The sequence below is a fragment of the Phocoena phocoena genome, chromosome 11 (assembly GCF_963924675.1).
Source record: "Phocoena phocoena chromosome 11, mPhoPho1.1, whole genome shotgun sequence".
In the NCBI taxonomy this organism is placed as follows: Eukaryota; Metazoa; Chordata; class Mammalia; order Artiodactyla; family Phocoenidae; genus Phocoena; species Phocoena phocoena.
The window spans coordinates 15,671,904-15,691,800 of record NC_089229.1 but is presented as its reverse complement, the minus strand read 5'-3'; the positions used below and the strand labels follow the sequence as shown (position 1 = coordinate 15,691,800).

The 19,897-nt window shown below is 37.5% G+C and overlaps 1 protein-coding gene across 5 annotated transcripts in view; it reads left to right on the top strand.

The window, feature by feature from the left end:
• The window catches only part of RIC8B (RIC8 guanine nucleotide exchange factor B), a 117,297-nt gene that overhangs the window by 57,623 nt on the left and 39,777 nt on the right, over positions 1-19,897 (top strand). For all 5 annotated transcript variants that reach the window (XM_065887375.1, XM_065887372.1, XM_065887374.1 and 2 more), the window contains 3 exons: positions 11,867-12,095; positions 12,845-12,940; positions 18,074-18,218. In XM_065887375.1, the coding sequence (XP_065743447.1) occupies positions 11,867-12,095; positions 12,845-12,940; positions 18,074-18,218 (470 nt within the window). The remainder of the gene's footprint in view (positions 1-11,866; positions 12,096-12,844; positions 12,941-18,073; positions 18,219-19,897) is intronic.

Genomic DNA, 19,897 nt, shown 5'->3' with positions numbered 1-19,897 from the left:
CTCACAAACTGGAGAATACTTATACCATAGAAGTCCACTCACTGGAGTGAAGGTTCTGAGCCCCACGTCAGGCTTCCCAGCCTGGGGGTCCAGCAACGGGAGGAGGAATTCCTAGAGAATCAGATTTTGAAGGCTAGCGGGATTTGATTGCAGGACTTCAACAGGACAGGGGAAACAGAGACTCCATTCTTGGAGGGCACACACAACGTAGTGTGCGCATTGGGACCTGGAGAAGGAGCAGTAACCCCATAGGAGACTGAACCAGACCTACCTGCTAGTGTTGGAGGGTCTCCTGCAGAGGTGGGGGGTGGCTGTGGCTCACGATGAGGACAAGGACACTGGCAGCAGAAGTTCTGGGAAGTACTCCTTGGCGTGAGCCCTCCCACAGTCCACCATTACCCCACCAAAGAGCCGGGTAGGCTCCAGTGTTGGGTCACATCAGGCCAAACAACCAACAGGGAGGGAACCTAGCCCCACCCATCAGCAGACAAGCAGATTAAAGTTTTACTGAGCTCTGCCCACCAGAGCAACATCCAGCTCTACCACCATCAGTCCCTCCTGTCAGGAAACCTGCGCAAGCCTCTTAGATAGCCTCATCCATCAGAGGGCAGAAGCAGGAAGAACTACAGTCCTACAGCCTGTGGAACAAAAACCACATTCACAGAAAGACAAGATGAAAAGGCAGAGGGCTATGTACCAGATGAAGAAACAAGGTAAAACCCCAGAAAAACAACTAAATGAAGTGGAGATAGGCAACCTTCCAGAAAAAGAATTCAGAATAATGATAGTGAAGATGATCCAGGACCTTGGAAAAAGAATGGAGGCCAAGATGGAGAAGATGCAAGAAATGTTTAACGAAGACCTAGAAGAATTAAAGAACAAACAAACAGAGATGAACAATACAATAACTGAAATGAAAAATACACTAGAAGGAATCAATAGTAGAATAGCTGAGGCAGAAGAACAGATAAAAGACCTGGAAGACAGAATGGTGGAGTTCACTGTTGTGGAACAGAATGAAGAAAAAAGAATGAAAAGAAATTAAGACAGCCTAAGGGACCTCTGGGACACCATTAAATGCACCAACATTCACATTAAAGGGGTCCCAGAAGGAGAAGAGAGAGAGGACCTGAGAAAATATTTGAAGAGAGAGATTATAGTTGAAAACTTCTCTAACATGGGAAAGGAAATAGCCACCCAAGTCCAGGAAGTGCAGAGAGTCCCAGGCAGGATAAACCCAAGGAGAAACACGCCAAGACACACAGTAATCAAATTGACAAAAATTAAAGACAAAGAAAAATTCTTGAAAGCAACAAGGGAAAAATGACAAATAACATACAAGGGAACTCCTATAAGGTTAACAGCTGATTTCTCAGCAGAAACTCTACAAGCCAGAAGGGAGTGGCATGACATATTTAAAGTGATGAAAGGGAAGAAATTATACCCAAGATTACTCTACCCAGCAAGGATCTCTATCAGATTTGATGGAGAAATCAAAAGCTTTACAGACAAGCAAAAGCTAAGAGAATTCAGTACCACCAAACCAGCTTTACAACAAATGCTAAAGAAACTTCTCTAGGCGGGAAACACAAGAGAAGAAAAGGACCTACAAAAACAAACCCAAAACAATTAAGAAAATGGTAACAGGAACATACATATCGATAATTACCTTAAACGTGAATGAATTAAATGCTTCAACCAAAAGACACAGGCTTGCTGAATGGATACAAAAACAAGACCCATATATATGCTGTCTACAAGAGACCCACTTCAGACCTAGGGACACATGCAGACTGAAAGTGAGGGGATGGAAAAAGATATTCTGTGCAAATGGAAATCAAAAGAAAGCTGGAGTTGCAATACTCATATCAGATAAAATAGACTTTAAAATAAAGAATGTTACAAGAGACAAGGAAGGACACTACATAATGATCAAGGGATCAATCCAAGAAGAAGATGTAACAATTATAAATATATATGCTCCCAACATAGGAGCACCTCAATACATAAGGCAACTGCTAACAGCTATAAAATAGAAAATCGACAGTAAGACAGTAATAGTGGGGGACTTTAACACCTCACTTACACCAATGGACCGATTATCCAAACAGAAAATTAATAAGGAAACACAGCTTTAAGTGACACAATAGGCCAGTTAGACTTAATTGATATTTGTAGGACATTCCATCCAAAAACAGCAGATTACACTTCCTTCTCAAGTGCACACAGAACATTCTCCATGATAGATCATATCTTGGGTCACAAATCAAGCCTCAGTAAATTTAAGAAAATTGGAATCATATCAAGCATCTTTTCTGATCACAATGCTATGAGATTAGAAATGAATTACAGCCAAAAAGTCGTAAAAAACACAAACACATGGAGGCTAAACAATATGCTACTAAACAACCAGGAGATCACTGAAAAAATCAAAGAGGAAATCAAAAAATACCTAGAGACAAAGGACAATGAAAACATGACAATCCAAAACCTATGGTATGCAGCAAAAGCAGTTCTAAGAGGAAAGTATATAGCAATAGAAGCTTACCTCAAGCAACAAGAAAAATCTCCAATAAACAATCTAACCTTACACGTAAAGGAACTAGAGGAAGAAGAACAAACAAAACCCAAAGTTAGTAGAAGGAAGGAAATCATAAAGATCAGAGCAGCAATAAATGAAATAGAAACAAAACAGTAGCAAAGATCTATAGAAGTAAAAGCCGGTTCTTTGAGAAGATAAACAAAATTGATAAACCATTAGCCAGACTCATCAAGAAAAAGAGGGAGAGGACTCAAATCAATAAAATTAGAAGTGAAAAAGGAGAAGTTACAACAGACACCGCAGAAATACCAAGCATCTTAGGGTACTACTACAAGTAACTCTGTGCCAGTAAAATGGACAACCTGGAAGAAATGGACAAATTCTTAGAAAGGTATAACCTTCCAAGACTGAACCAGAAAGAAATAGGAAATATGAACAGACCAATCACAAGTAATGAAATTGAAACTGTGATTAAAAATCTTCCAGCAAACAAAAGTCCAGGAACAGATGGCTTCACAGGTGAATTCTATCAAAAATTTAGAGGAGACCTAACACCTATTCTTCTCAAACTCTTCCAAACAATTGCAGAGGAAGGAACACTCCCAAACTCATTCTAGGAGGCGACCATCACCCTGATACCAAAACCAGAGAAAGATACTACAAAGAAAGAAAATTACAGACCAATATCACTGATGAATATTGATGCAGAAATCCTCAACAAAATACAGCAAACAGAGTGTAACAGCACATTAAAAGGATCATACACCATGATCAAGTGGGATTTATCCCAGGGATGCAAGGATTCTTCAATATACACAAATCAATCAATGTGATACACCATATTAACAAATAGAAGAATAAAAACCATATGATCATCTCAATAGATGCAGAAAAAGCTTTTGACAAAATTCAACACCCATTGATGATAAAATGTCTCCTGAAAGTGGGCATAGAGGGAACCTACTTCAACATAATAAAGGCCATATATGACAAACCCACAGCAAACATCATTCTCAATGGTGAAAACCTGAAAGCATTTCCTCTAAGATCAGGAACAAGACAAGGATGACCACTCTCACCACTGTTATTCAACATAGTTTTGGAAGTCCCAGCCATGGTAATCAGAGAAGAAAAAGAAGTAAAAAGAGTACGAATTGGAAAAGAAGAAGTAAAACTGTAACTGTTTGAAGATGAGATGATACTATACATAGAGAATCCTAAAGATGCCACCAGAAAACTACTAGAGCTAATCAATGAATTTGGTAAAGTTGCAGAATACAAAATTAATGCACAGAAACCTCTTGCATTCCTATACACTAATGATGAAAAATCTGAGAGAGAAGTTAAGGAAACACTCCCATTTATCATTGCAACAAAAAGAATAAAATACCTGGGAATAAACCTACCTAAGGAGACAAAAGACCTGTATTCAGAAAACTATGACACTGATGAAAGAAAGTAAAGCTGATACAAACAGATGGAGAGATATGCCATGTTCTTGGATTGGAAGAATCAATATTGTGAAAATGCCTATACTACCCAGAGCAATCCAGAGATTCAGTGCAATCCCTATCAAATTACAAATGGCATTTTTTACAGGACTAGAAAAAAAAATCCTAAAATTTGTATGGAGACACAATAGACCCCAAATAGCCAAAGCAGTCCTGAGGGGAAAAAAAACGGAGCTGGAGGAATGAGACTCCCTGACTTTAGACTATACTACAAAGCTACAGTAATCAAGACAATATGGTACTGGCACAAAACCAGCAATATAGATCAATGGAACAGGATTGAAAGCCCAGGGATAAACCCACACACCTGTAGTCAATTAATCTATGACAAAGGAGGCAAGGATATACAATGGAGAAAAGACAGTCTCTTCAATAAGTGGTGCTGGGAAAACTGGACAGCTACATGTAAAAGAATGAAATTAGAACATTCCTTAACACCATACACAAAAATAAACTCAAAATGGATTAGGGGCCTAAATGTAAGACTGGACACAGTAAAACTCTTAGAGGAAAACAGAGGAAGAACGCTCTTTGACATAAATCACAGCAAGACCTTCTTTGATCCACCTCCTAGAGTAATGGAAATAAAAACAAACAAATGGGACCTAATGAAACTTAAAAGCTTTTGCAAAGCAAAGGAAACCATAAGACAAAAAGACAACCCTCAGAATGGGAGGAAATATTTGCAGACAAATCAATGGACAAAGGATTAATCTCCAAAATATATAAACAGCTCATGCAGCTCAATATCAAAAAAACAACCCAATCCAAAAATAGGCAGAAGACCTAAATAGACATTTCTCCAGAGAAGACATACAGATGGCCAAGAAGCACATGAAAAGCTGCTCAACGTCACTAATTATTAGAGAAATGCAAATAAAAACTACAATGAGGTATCACCTCACACCGGTTAGAATGGGCATCATCAGACAATCTACAAACAACAATTGCTGGAGAGGTTGTGGAGGAAAGGGAATCCTCATGCACTGTTGGGGGGGAATGTAAATTGATACAGCCCCTGTGGAGCACAGTATGGAGGTTTCTTAAAAAACTGATAATAGAATTACCATATGACCCAGCAATCCCACTACTGGGCATATACCCAGAGAAAACCATAATTCAAAAAGACACATTCACCCCAATGTTCTTTGCAGCACTGTTTACAATAGCCAGGTCATGGAAGCAGCCTAAATGCCCATCGACAGACAAATGGAGAAAGAAGATGTGGTACATATATACAATGGAATATTACTCTGCCATAAAAAGGAACGAAATTGGGTCATTTGTAGAGATGTGGATGGACCTAGAGACTGTCATACAGAGTGAAGTAAGTCAGAAGGAGAAAAACAAGTATCGTATATTAGCGCATATATGTGGAACCTAGAAAAATGGTACTGATGAACAGGTTTGTAGGGCAGAAATAGAGACACAGACGTAGAGAACAAATGTATGGATACCAAGGGGGGAAAGTGGGGGTGGGGGTGGTGTGATGAAATGGGAGATTGGGATTAACATATATACACTAAAAATGTATAAAATGGATAACTAATAAGAACCTGCTGTATAAAAAAATAAATAAAATTGAAAAACTGAAAAAAAAAAGTACTTACCTCCCTGCTTTTTTTTGTTGTTCTTTGTTTAAACTAATTCATTTTATCTCACATATTTAAGGGGGCAGTTTAGTACCTAATGACACCTCATTACAGTGCAAAGCATAATGTCTGTTTTTTCTAGCTTTATTGAGACATAATTGACATATAACATTGTATACATTTAAGGTGTACAGTGTGTTGATTTGATACACATATTGCAAAATGTAAAATGTAAAAAAAGTAAGCATGTCTTACACATGGCAGACTTCTAATAAATGTTTGAAAATTGAACCATTTCATTTTGGTTTATATTTATTAACTGAGCACTTACTATGTGTTAGGCACTATGTTGAGCTCTAGAGGCTACGAAGGTGAATACAGTATAATCTTTGTTCTCCAGGGCTCACCAACTAGGGGGTAAAAGAGGCTGCTAAGTGAATAAGTGCACTTGTTTTGATGAGTGTTGTGTTAGACATAAACAAGTTTATATAGGTATACAGAAAAAGGAGAGTTCGGAGAGATTGGGGAGAGGGTTTTTTTCTTTTTGTTTTTAAAGCTCTTAGCTCTTTAACCTAATTCTCACTGTGAATAACAGTTATCTAGGTGAACAGATATTATCTGAACTATAGCTGAGTACCATGCTAGGTTCCTGAAGGATTCCACACCATAGTGCATAGTCTGGAGGAACATAGAGTATAAATGGGGAAACAAGACATGAATATTATGAAAAGTTAAATAACAATCAAGAAAAGAATAGAAGAGATGTCACAAGATAGTTTTTGAGTAGTTTCCCAGTAAATTAATTATCCAAATAATAATTGCTAATAGAATTCAGATAACATGCTCACTATGGTCTAGCATGACGAGGAAAGTCTTCCTCACTCATACTGTACCTGTTCTCCATCCTCATCCAGACCTCTGGTCCCCTGGTGATTCCTTTTTTTCCTACCTGTAAGCCTCCTTAAGGTTTCCTTTCTTCCCTCTCTATTCTAAAGCATTGGTTCATCATTTGGTTCATCTCTCTCTACTCCCTAATTGTCCTGTCCTGCCAGTGTTCAAGCACCTAACCCCAGATCTGTCAGACCACCTTCTTTCTCCAGTTCTAAACTCAAGCTGCTCTGTCCTGTAGGAAAGTTTTACCTAACCTGACAGATCGGTCCATCCTTTCCACTGCACGCAGAGTTGTTTTTCAAAAAGTAACTCTGCTTAGAATCCTCTTGTGGCTCCCCTCTGTCTTTATGATTAAGAGCAAACTTATTTTGTCACTATGCATTTATTAATGATCCGCAAACGCATCTGGGAAATTTGTTTTTCTGGCTTCTGCACCTACTCCTTTGCCAGCACAACTCTGGTTTAAGGTCATCAGTAACCCATTTGGCCATAACATGTATCTCATCATGACAATCCCCTTTATAATCCCCCTTCCCCACTCTACACACTCGTACACACACTTTTTTTGTCTTATGCCTACTAAGGCCCTGTCCTTTAGAGGCCTTGTCCTTTGCTTTAGACTTAGGAACCTGTTTTCATTTCCCCACAGACACCATATTCTCTCATTCTTCCAGATATTTGCTGTTCCCTCCTATAGTATAGTATGTCTCCTGTTCAAAAGCTCCTTAATAGCTGCCATTTACTATGTACCAGGCAGAGTGCTTTGCATGCCTTTTTTCATTTAATCCTCACATCAACCTGATGGGATAAATTTATTTCCCTTTACTTTAGAATTAAGGACACCAAGGCCTAGAATAGGTCATGTAATTTGCCCAAGGCACACATTTCTAGGAGGCAACTTAGAATTCAACCCATTGCTTTACAAATTATGTTATGCTGTCTTCTCTTAGGAAAAGGAGCATATTTTATTTATTTTTGTATACTTAGCATCTAGTACAAGGCATAGTAAATATTTGTTGAGAATAAAGTGAGACTTGAGCTAATCTTAAAGAATGAGATCATTCTAAACAGGAGAAAACATGGACAAATACAGAAATGAGACTATGCCTACAGCATACTTAGAGAACAATGACCAGGTCCCTATGGGTTAACACTTTGCCACCTGGATTTGCTGTTCCAGTCTTCTTTTGCCCTTTGCAGTAAACCTCCTCTAGGTATCGACTATCTGATTCTTCTACTATTCTCTCTTGAATCTAGTCTACTCAGGTTTTAGTCCCACTACACCAGAATGGCTATTATTAAGGTCACTTCTGTGTTTCTAAATCCAGTCACTTGATCTGTTCACATCATTTGACCACATGTGATCACTCCATTCTTACTGATATACTTTCTTCCAGGATACCATCCTATCTTGGTTTCCCTCCTACCTCACTAGTTGTAATTTCTTCCTCTCCCACTCAGCCTCTGGATGGTAGAGTGCCCCAGGCCTATCTCTCATAGTCTCTCAATCCACACTCACTCCTTTACTGATCTAATCCAGTCTTGGTCTTTAAATACCATCTACATGCTAATGACTCCTAAGTTTATATCTCTAGTCCAGATCTCCCTCCCTGATCTCCCTGACTCTTACAGTTAACTTCCTGTTAACGTCTCCATTTGGAAGTATAACAGACATTCCAAACTTAACATATCCAAGATTACACTCTTACTCTTCCCCTAAAATGTTGCTTCTCCTGCAGTGTTTTCAATTTATGGCAACTCTAGCTTTCCACTTGCTAAGGCTAGAACCTTGGATTCTCACACCCCACAACTAGCCTATCAGGAAATCTTCAAAATGTATCCAGATCTGACCACTGCACTGTTACCACCGTGTTCATTCACCTGAGTTATTATAATAACACCCTAACTGGTTGGCCTTCCTCACCTTTGACGTCCTACTAGTTGTTCTCAACATAGTAGCCAGAGTGATCCTTTTAACATAAGGATAGAGTATATTACTATGCCAAGCCCTGTAGTGGTTCCCCATTTCATTCAGGATAAAAACTAAAGTAATAATAGCCTGTAAAACCAATCTGGCCCCCTGTTACCCAGCTGAGCTCCTGTCCCACTCCTCACCCTGTGTGTGGTGGTTCAGCCACACCGACTTCATTGCAGTTCTTCATACATGCCACTACTCCTGCCCTGGGGCCTTTGCTCCTGCCCTCCTTCCTGGAACGCCCTTTCCGCATGCAGTCACAGGGCTCACTCCCTAACTTCCTTTAAGTCTTTGCTTAAATGACACCATCTCAGTGAGGTTGTTCAGACTACCCTATTCAAAATTACAACTCACATGTCCTGTTTACCTCCTGAATTTTACCCTCAGACCATTTATCACCTTCTATTCAATTAACTTCTTTTGTTTGTTTGTTTTTTGCGGCCTCTCACTGTTGTGGCCTCTCCCCGTTTCGGAGCACAGGCTCTGGATGCGCAGGCTCAGCGGCCATGGCTCACGGGCCCAGCCGCTATGCGGCATGTGGGATCTTCCCGGACCGGGGCACGAACCCGTGTCCCCTGCATCGGCAGGCGGACTCTCAACCACTGAGCTGTCAGGGAAGCCCTGTTTGTTTACTTTTAATTGACTGTTCTCTACATGCTAGAAAGTAAACTCCAGAAGGGCAGGGATTTATTTCTATTTTCTTCGTAATACCTGCCTTAAAAATTCCTGGCATAAGTAATCAGTAAATAATTACTGAACTGAGTTAGACTAAAGTAAACTTAGGTATTTACATGTGAAAATCTTTTGGAGATCTTGAGGTTCATTTAAGTAGATTTTCCAGCCATGAAAAACGATATGTGAGCCCCAAATGTAAAGAAGATACATTTGACCAGGAAAGTTTGCCAACAGCTGTAGGTCTGCTTGTACTGTTATCATGCTCCTTAGTGTCATCTGGTATTAAATTGTTTAGCCCCTCGATTGATACAGGCCTGGATTTTAGGTTGCCTTCCTTCTCCCACAACTATCAAGGCTTTAATCAGAGCATTAAGGAGCTCTAAATAGGCCCTGCTTTTGAATCTGCATATCAGGAGGGGGCTGGGAGTTTGAGTGGGAGGATGTCATGTCCCAGTGATTAATGATCTCTAGGAAGCTGAAAAGGGGAGAGTAATATACACAGTACTTCTACCCCCTGGAGTAGGAATGCAAACACCATTGTGCAGATCTGTGCATAGTCACTGACTTCCTGGTAGCTGGAGAATTTCATACACTCTTCTACCACAAATAAAACTGTCAGAGAAGTGACAGCTCAAAAAGCTGGCTTTCCTTACTTAAAAAGAATAGCTCAAACACAGTGAGCCAGAAAATTAATTTTGTAGTTGTTTGGGAACCCAGTTGTTTAATAAGAAACGAGAAAATGGGAACTTTTCTTGAAAAGCCTAAAACCTCCAAATATTTGTTGAATCAAACTCTACATTTGGTTTCTTAAATTTACGAAATTCCTGGAAACTGCTTATTTTAAATGAATTTAAAGGGAAGCATTCCTTTGTAATGAAATGCATTGCCTTATTCAGTGTGGTCTCTATGGTAGATTCAGAGAATCATACTACTAGTGGACTCCAGCCTATTGCTCTATGTGTTGAAAAACACCTAACATTTCAAAGTGGCTTTTACAGTTTTAGAAAGTAATTCTAAGGTAGAGTTCTATTTTTTTTCTTTTAACCCCAGTGAATCTATGATATTTAATAACAGTTTCCAAATGCTTAAGTCAGAAGTGCAATATATTTATCTATAGATAAGGAACTACAGATGTTTGCAAAAATTTTAAAAGGAAAGTTTGAGGGAAAAGCATCGTATTTCAGCCAATTGCGATTATTTACAAATAATCAAAATTAGAAACATTGTTGAATAGTAGTAGTAGTAATAGCAGCAGCAGCAGCAGTAGTAGATTCTTAGTGGGGACAACCAAATAACTTGTATTTTACCAGGAACCTTTCATTTATAGGACATGTTAAATTATTTTTGTTCTTGGTTCTGATTTTTTGGTGTTCAGTTATTGTTCTCCATTGTCTACTTTTTCAACTTTGAGTTCTTATGAATTTTTTTTCCCGTAATATAAAAAGAAAGAAAAGAAATATTCATTCTTGGGGAAATGCAGCCACACTTCAGGGTAAAGGAGAGAAAATATTTTGTATTTTATTTCTGTTTTGTTGTTGTTTATTTTGTTTTATATTTGAGGGTGTCACTATAATCTAAATTAAAAGGAACTACTATGGGCTAAATTAAGACAGCATCAGTTAGATTAAGCTCTGAATTTGGCTTCCAAGTGGTTAGACTTTTAAATTGTATTTGCAAGAGTTTATTTTTAGTCAGGATGCAGTTATTTTTAGATCTGCTTCTCTGTCACTAGGAAATGTAATGCCTGTCTCTCCATTGTTGTTTATCAGGAAGTTCTGAGGCACAGGCTTTTAAGATCCAGTTAGCACAGAACACTTCTCCTTTTAAAAGAAAAAATATGAATTAATGCATGAAGGAAAATATATGAATTGAGAGCATGTCTAATTTTTAAATTGTTAGTGTCAAACACTAACAATTTTAATTTTAATCTCTTATACACTGAGCAATGGAACAAGATTTTTAGGGAATACCAAAAAATACAAGGTTTGGGTTCCCCCTACTGGTGTGCATCCCAGGCACATTATTTCCTTAATACATAGAAAGAAAGGCCTAGGGGGATAGAGATTCGAAGTAGCTATGTTGGCCTCTTTTAAAGAAATCTGGGGACAAGAGAAGGAGAAAAAGCACCATTTACCATTTTCTGCAAATGTCTTATGAAATAAGGGATGATCTAAAAATTGTATTTCTGTATCTGGAAAGGACAAAATTTAATCCTACAATATTTGGTTTTTAATGTTGTTGCCTCTGTGATAAGCTGCTTATATACAGTGTTCCTCAAATGCTTTATGTTGTAATCTAAGGAATAATAAGACATCAGTGAATCCACAAAAGGATTTAAAATCCCAAGGAAAAACTGCAAATCTAGTATTGTATCATAATAAAATTAAAGAGCTAGTGTTAAAGCTCACTAATTCCTATTTTAGCATTTCAGAAAGTGACATGACATCATATGATTGTGTGTGTCCATTTAACATCTGTTCTTTCTAATTTGTCATGTGTGTATTTGAAACAGTTCTCTTTATTTTCTGTTAGTCAGTAAATGCCAAATAATATTAAAGACTCATTTTGAAAAAGAAGAATTTTAATTGACTCCTAAAAGTCACTTCTGAACTTATTACGTTTGTGTTTTAAAGGACTAGTCAGTCAAATTAAAATATTGTCTTTTTAAATTGCTTTTCAGCAATGCAGTCAACCTTTTAAGCAATGTTCCAGTCTCTTGTTTGGATGTTCTCATTTGTCCATTAACCCATGAAGAAACAGCCCCAGAAGCAACGATGCTAGATGAACTGCCCAGTGATAAAACAGCTGAGAAAGAAACAGTTTTGAAAAATAATACCATGGTATACAATGGTATGAATATGGAGGCCATTCATGTTTTACTTAGTTTTATGGAGAAGAGAATAGACAAGGTAAGACTGATAAAATTGAGAAGATGCTTCTAAAGAATGTAATTGTACACACATACAGGCATCACAGGATGTGATTTTTGAATCTAAGCTTTTTTTTTATAGCTGACATCTTGAACAATTATTTATACTCCAGAAAGCATTTTACTGTAGTAAATGATAAATTGCTGAAACCAAGTGAATTTATTTGTTTAAAGCTGAAAATTGTGTTGATGCGACACCAAAATTGTGACTAGTGCCTGAAAACAAAGGAAAAAGTAATTACTTTTCTATGTAGGTATTTTGTACGTTCTAGAAGTAAAAATATCTCCCCCCCAAAACTTGATGATAACTGCTTTCCATAACACCTAAAAGACATCTTTAAAAGAAATTTGTCAACTTTGCATTTGTTGTAAGCTGCTTATTTTCTCTTTTCTGTCACTTGCTTTGTCGAGTATCTGTATTAAAAGGCAGCAAGTTAAGATGGGTTGGTCATCAAAACCTTCGCCTTGTTTAAGCCCATTTGCTGAGCCAGTGAGGGCCCTAAAAAATGTAGAAAAATCCAGGAAGGATAAAAATGGGCATTAGTAAACATGAAGATAACTAATGAAATGGAAATATTTTTACGAAAATAATTTTTAAAATAGTTTGTACAGCTTTGGTAACATAAAGTGTCTCCCTCTCAAAAAAAGAGTATTAATATACTCAGTTATATGAAGAAAAGTAAACTGTTAGAAACTAAACTAATGCAGCATGTATGGTTTTCTTTGTAGGGAAGCAGCTATAGAGAGGGTCTAACTCCAGTTCTCAGCTTATTAACAGAATGTTCCCGAGCCCATCGAAACATCAGAAAATTTCTCAAAGATCAGGTAACTGTTTAATGCATATTAACATCTCAAAGTTAATCTTATATGTGTTTTTTTAACATAAAATTAATGAGTCAAATTCTATCACAGTCGTTTTCTTTCAGAATGTCAGAAACTCAAAAGAGTTAGTGTTAAATCTTTGAAATCTTCCTAATCCAGAAATAAGTGACCCTGTCTATTTTTTTGAGTCATTCATTCATTTACTCAACAAATGTTTATTGAGATCTGTGTGCTGTATTCTAAGCATTGAAATACAAATGAAGTCTTTGCTTTGTGGAGTTTCCCTTATTGTAGGAGGACAAAAAGTAAATAAATGTATGATACAATGGCAAGTAGTGATAAGTGTTCGGAAGAAAGATACAGGAGAAGGGAAAACTTAAGGGAATAAGGAAGAACCTCTCTGAGGAAATGACATTTGAGCAGAAACTTGGATAAGTAAGGAAAGGATCTTTGAGAATATCTGAAAGAGGATAGTCTCTGAGAATAGTTCTGAGAATATTCTGGAAGAGGAATGTACCAGACAGAACGAATTCAAAGTCCCTGGATGAGAGGATGCTTTGGTATGCTTAAGGAAAAGCAAGAAGGCTAAAGAATATTGTGCGAGGGGGAGAGTGGTAGATGAAGTAAAAGAGGTAAGCAAGAACCAAATAATGTAAGGTTGTACAGGAATTTTGATTTTCTTCTAAGTGAGAAGGGAAAGCATTGGACTATTCTGAGAAGGGACGTGATGTGACCTCATTTATATTTAAAGATATTCTGGCTACTATATATAAGATAGACTAAAGGAGTGTGAGTAGATGTGAGGAGACTAGCCCAAAAGAGAGCTGATGATGAAGGTTCAGAGTAAGATGGTAGTAGTTGGAGTTCATGGTAAGAAGTCATCTTTCTACCTCTGCATCTACTGTCTGTCTGCATCTATCTGTACCCCCATGTCCTATGTCTCCCCGCTCTATCACAAGGGATGAATTGTCCCTGCTTCCTTCTGTGGCCAGCCTCTGCACTCATATCCTGGATACCTTTCCCTCTCACCTCAAGAACTTTGCTCCTGCATTTACTCCCTCTCTTTCTTCTTATATTAATCTTTTTTTTTTTAATGTACTGGATCATTTTTGTCTGCACCCAACACATCTTCCATCTTAAAAGCAGAAAAACCTTCCCTTAATCCCACTTCTCAAGCTGCCTCTCCATTTCTCTTCTCTTCTTTATGCAGTGTTCCTCAGGAGAGTTTTCTGTGCTCACCCACTCTCTTCCTTTTACTCATTTTGATTCTCTTCCGAACCCACTGTAATTAGGTTTTCATGCTTTTCACTCTACTACAAAGGTGTTTGTCAAATATCATCAACCCGATATTGCCAAATCTAATAGTTCTCAAATCTTTTTTTTATTCCCCGGTAACATTTTGATGTAATTAAGTATTCTCTCCTACTTGAAGTACCTTCTTCACTTGGTGTCTAGGACACAACAGGGAACTTCTTCTTTGCAGTGTTTGAGCTCCCCAAGGCAATATTATCTTTGTCTCCATTTCTACTCTCTTGTTGGTCTCATTCAACAGCCATGGTTTTGAAAGTCATCTATTCACTGATGACTCGCAAATTTCTGTCTCTACCCTTGACCTGTCCCCTAAGCTCCAGACTTATATAACATACTGCCTACTCATCTCCTCCCCTTGGATGTGTAGTAGGTATCTTAAGTTAACGTATCCCAAACTAATCTCTTGATTTCCCATCCCTCCCCACCCTGTCTTCCCCTTCTTTCCTCATTCACTACATGATACCACCATTCACCCCATTGTTCATTTATTGCCATATAGAATTTCTCTTAATAAATTAACTAGGTTCATTTTCCCCCATATGTTTATGGTCAAGATTTAATAAGCACTTTACTGTGTGTAGAGCTCATTAATGGATATTGCTGATAAGGAGAAATTAGAAAGTAGGGACTCTTATCTTTGAAGAATTTATAGTCTATTGGAAGACTAGCTACCATCAAAGCATGAATAATCATTTAAGCAAAATAAATTAGTTAATTGATGAATTAAGGTCATTTCCAAGTTTGATTATTTTAAGACATTCTATCATGACTAGGAGGACTTGGTGGAGAATAATAAATGAAAATACTTTGTGTTCTATATTTTAGCTTTTTCACAGAGGAGATCCACGTTCAACTAAACTGTTTAGATTTTGCCATCTCTAACCAGAATAGCCCCCCTAAAATCTGTTAAACAGATTATTTATATGAAGGTCTTGGACTATACATTATGTAGATACAAAAGATTGTGAGACCCACTCCTTATCCTCAAAGAAATACTACAGTACAGATAAAGAAGGAGACATGACAAGTAAAAGGTAACTAAAGAAAGATACAAGGCACGATACAGAAATCCACTTTCTTTCTGAGGAAGATGCACTATAGACTATGAGGATCAAGAAGGGCAGAACTTAAAGTACCAGATGATTAACTTTGATAATAGTGTAAATGGAACCATGGCTAATTAATTATTGTGTCCCATAGTTAATTCCTGATTAAATCCACTCGTGCATACCCAAAGTAAATTGGTCTTGAGTATTCAGTATTTGGGCAGGTAGAAAGAGAACAGATGGTAGAAATTACTGATTCAGGTTGGATTCATCTGGAGAGGCTAATAGAAGAGATGAAGATGCTATGGATTTGAAAGAGGAACTGGACAAGGTTTCTCAAAGAAAAGAAAAAATTTAATGGAGGGTAGTATTTGGGGGGAAATAGAAATACTCCATACATATGCAGTTTGGGCGTGATATGTAACAATGAAAACTGTAAAATTTCACTTCAAAAACTTGTTAAGGAACCCAAAACATAGCTAAGAAAATTTTTGTGTGATAACCTTTATTAAGAGATACTATACTCTGGAACTGTAGGTACGTACCACATGAAATCATTTGTTACATGTCTCATTCCTCTAGAAATGGGAGATAAGCACAAAGAGCATTTTGCTCTATCCTACCAGAGATATTGAAACACGGTTCTATAAACACTTTGGGTAGATTACTCATTTTTCTGAGATTTAGTTTCTGGGTTTTTTTCACAGCTGTATCTCCAGGGCCTCCAGTACCTCCTGATACATGGTAGGTACTCAGTATAGAAAGAGATAAGGAAGGAAGGAAGTCAGCTGAATGGATTAAATAAAAAATAATATACACATAAAGAGTCTGGTATAGTAAATTATAATTTGACTTTGTGTCTATCTTCATTTCCTAGCATAGTGCCTAGCTTATAGAAGGCACTTTTAAAAAGTTACTTGAATTAATTCATTCTTCCTTCAATCATCAAATATTTATCGAAACCTGTAATATGCCGGGCACTGAGAGCAGTACACAAAACAGAAAGAAATCCCTGCCCCCATGGAACTGACTTGTGGAAGAAGGCAGACAAAAAAGAAAGAAATATGTACTGTGTTAGGTGGTGATAAGTACTGTGAGGAAGATTAAAGCAGAGGGAGGGGGATTAAAAAAGAGAATGCTGACGGTTAATTATATAGGGTGGTCAGGGAATGTCTTCCTATAAATAACATTTGAATAGAGACCTGAAGAAAGTAAGGGAATGAGCCAAGCCAGTTTCCAGAAAAAGAGTTTCTGGGCAGAGGGAACAGCAAATGCAGAGACCATGAGGTGGGAAAGTGCTCGGTGAGTATAAAGAGTTCCATGGAGGTTTGTGAGACTATAGCAGTGTAAGCAAGGAATATAATAGAAATTAAGTCAGAAAAGTAGCAGGAAGCCACATTATGTGAAACTTAAGGAATTTGGAAGGACCTCACCTTTTACTATGAGTGAGATGAGAAGCCATGGGAACTGGAGGACTTTGTGAAGAGGAATGACATGATCTGACTTTCAAAGGATCATCCTAGCTGCTATGTAATAGATCATAGAAGGACCAGGATGGAAGCAGGGATGACTTAGGAGACTGTGGTAATAGTTCAGATGAGAAATATTGGTAGCTTGAATTTGGTAATACTAGAGGAGATAGTGAGAAGTTGTTGGGTTACGGATATAATTCAAAGGTAGAGCCGGAATAATTTGCTGATGGATTGGATGTGGGATGTGAAAGAGAGGAATCAAGGCTGTTTCCAAGGTGTTTGCAGTAAACAGTTGGAAGAACAGACTTGCTATTTAATGAGATGGAAAACTGTAGAAGGAACAGCTTTGTTGGGAGCTTCAATATTCTGCTTAGGACATGCTAAATTTGAGAAGCCTATAAAAGTCCGGAGGTCATGGAAGAAATCAAGATAGACATATACTTTAGGGAGTTATCAGTAAATAGAGACCATACAAAGCCATAAAACTGGATGAGATCACCAATAGAGAGTGAAAATAGTAAAGAAATGTTGCCCAAGAACTTAACCCTTGAATATTCCAGCACTTAAACACAAAAGGATAAAAGAGAACTGGCACAGAGGCTAAGATGAAGCAACCAGTGTGGAGAACCAAAAGAGGAGGGATCTGGGTGGATGCATGGATGGGTGAGTGAGTGAGCAAACAAACAGATAAACCAAGCAAGTTATGTAATTCCTCTGAGGATCAGTCTATAAAATAGAGATGATAGTGATGTTACTACCTGCTTTGCAAGGTTCCTGTGAGGGTTGATTATAGAGAATGTATGCATATCATCTATTATAGCAACTAGCACATAAGAAGTACTCAATAATTAATAACCATTTTATTATAAAATAAAACAACTAGAAAACATATGTACAGGGTTTTTGGTATTTTTTAGTAAACAATGAAAATGCTGCAGGAATTAAAAGAAGGGAAAAATCAATGAGTCAGGGTATTAAGGAAGAAAGAGAAATTTGACCCAGACTTTAACATGGATTTTGATAGAGGCAGCAGGGGCATTCCAGGTGCTGAGATGAGTAAAAACTCAGGAAGGGGTTTGAATATATCATGGTGGTACAGTGAAGAGATGTTTCACTTCAAATGAAATTTCATTACAGGCATGAAATTATTTGAGGTTTGTTTTTTGTTTAGCTTTATTCTATTTGGAAGCAAACCTATTTAGTTTTTAATGTTTTTTCTACTCTTAAAAAACTAAGCTCGGTTGGTACCATTCTCACTTACTCTAATACTTAAACGATTGATGATGGTTTTGCATTTGTGCCATTAGGTTTTACCACCATTGAGGGATGTGACAAATCGACCTGAAGTTGGCTCAACTGTGAGAAATAAGCTGGTGCGCCTCATGACACATGTTGACCTGGGAGTCAAGCAAATTGCTGCTGAATTCCTTTTTGTCCTTTGCAAAGAGAGAGGTAGGTTAAACTCTATTTGCCCTCTACTTTTTCATCTTTCTGAGGGAATTTGAGAAATGTTTCTGTTATTAGTGGCCATCTCATTCCACTCTTTTCAGAGCTTATTCTCTTATCTGTTCCATTAGAGGGCTTGAGCAGATAATAAAAAGTAATAATTTAAAAACATTTTCTATATGCTTCTGAATTCATTGAGACATGCAGGCAGATACACTACCAAACACACTCACATTTAAACTTTGCCTTCTGTCTCCTTAACTCAGGCTTCTTAATCTTGATGAGTCAGGACCTGGAGCCATTCTGAAAAATCTGCTTAAATAATTCAGGTGCTAATATTCTGATAACCAGGCAAAGGCCTGGGTTAGTTCCACTTTTTAATTCCTCTTGGAATTAAAGCTATGGAGTTTTGGTTTCTGCATTAAGTTCTTTAATCAATAAATGCATAAGATATACCTCTTACCCTTGAGATGAGGGTAAGACAGAAATAGAGAGAAACCGAAAAGTAACTATACTATAATAAATACTATTTTACAAGTATGTATAAAGTGATTGTCTTCTGAGATACATCTAACAATTTAAAATATTTCCTTAAATTATATGGATTAGGGCTTCCCTGGTAGTGGTTGAGGGCCCGCCTGCCGATGCAGGGGACACGGGTTCGTGCCCCGGTCCGGGAGGATTCCACATGCCGCAGAGCGGCTGGGCCCGTGAGCCATGGCCGCTGAGCCTGCACGTCTGGAGCCTGTGCTCTGTGGCGGGAGAGGCCACAGCAGTGAGAGGCCCGCGTAACGCCAAAAAAAATATGTATATATATATGGATTATTTTGCTCTACAAAAGTTCTCTAAACAAGGAACTTTAACCAAGTTACTCAGATATTCTTACTATTTCTTTCTTCATCTCCTAGTTTATAAAAGTACTAGTGTAAAAGTCCCAAATAAGCAGATTTTATATTATACTTTTTTAAGTACCCTAGTTTTGTGAGAGAGATAACTTAGAAGTGAAAAACTTCACTCACTTCTCTCAAAATCTTCAGTCAGTTGAATTCTTTTCTCCCCTGCCAGTTTTATTGAGGTATGATTGACAAATAAAATTATATATATTTAAAGTATACAACATGATGATTTGATACACATATACATTGTGAAATGATTACCACAGTCAGGTTAATTAACACATTCACCACCTCACATAGTTATGTGCGTTTGTGTGTGTGTGTGTGGTGTGAGAACACTTAATATTTACTCTCTTAGCAAATTTCAAGTGTATAATAAAGTATTATTAACTATAGTCATCATTCTGTATATTCGATCCCCAGAACTTATTAATCTTATAACTGAACTTATTCATCTTATAACTTGTACCCTTTGACCAGATCTCCCTGTTTCCCTACCCTCTATTCCCTGGTAACCACTGTTCTACTCTCTGTTTCTATGAGTTTGATTTTTTTTTTTCAGATTCTACATGTAAGTGAGATCTGCAGTATTTGCCTTTCTCTGTCTGGCTTATTCACTTAGCATAATGTTCTCTAGGTTCATCCATGTTGTTGCAAATAGTAGGATTTCCTTTGTCATGGCTGAATAATATTCATTTTATATACAGTTGACCCTTGACCAACACAAGTTTGAACTGCTCGGGTTCACTTAGATGTGGATATTTTTCTGTAAATACACACTACAATACT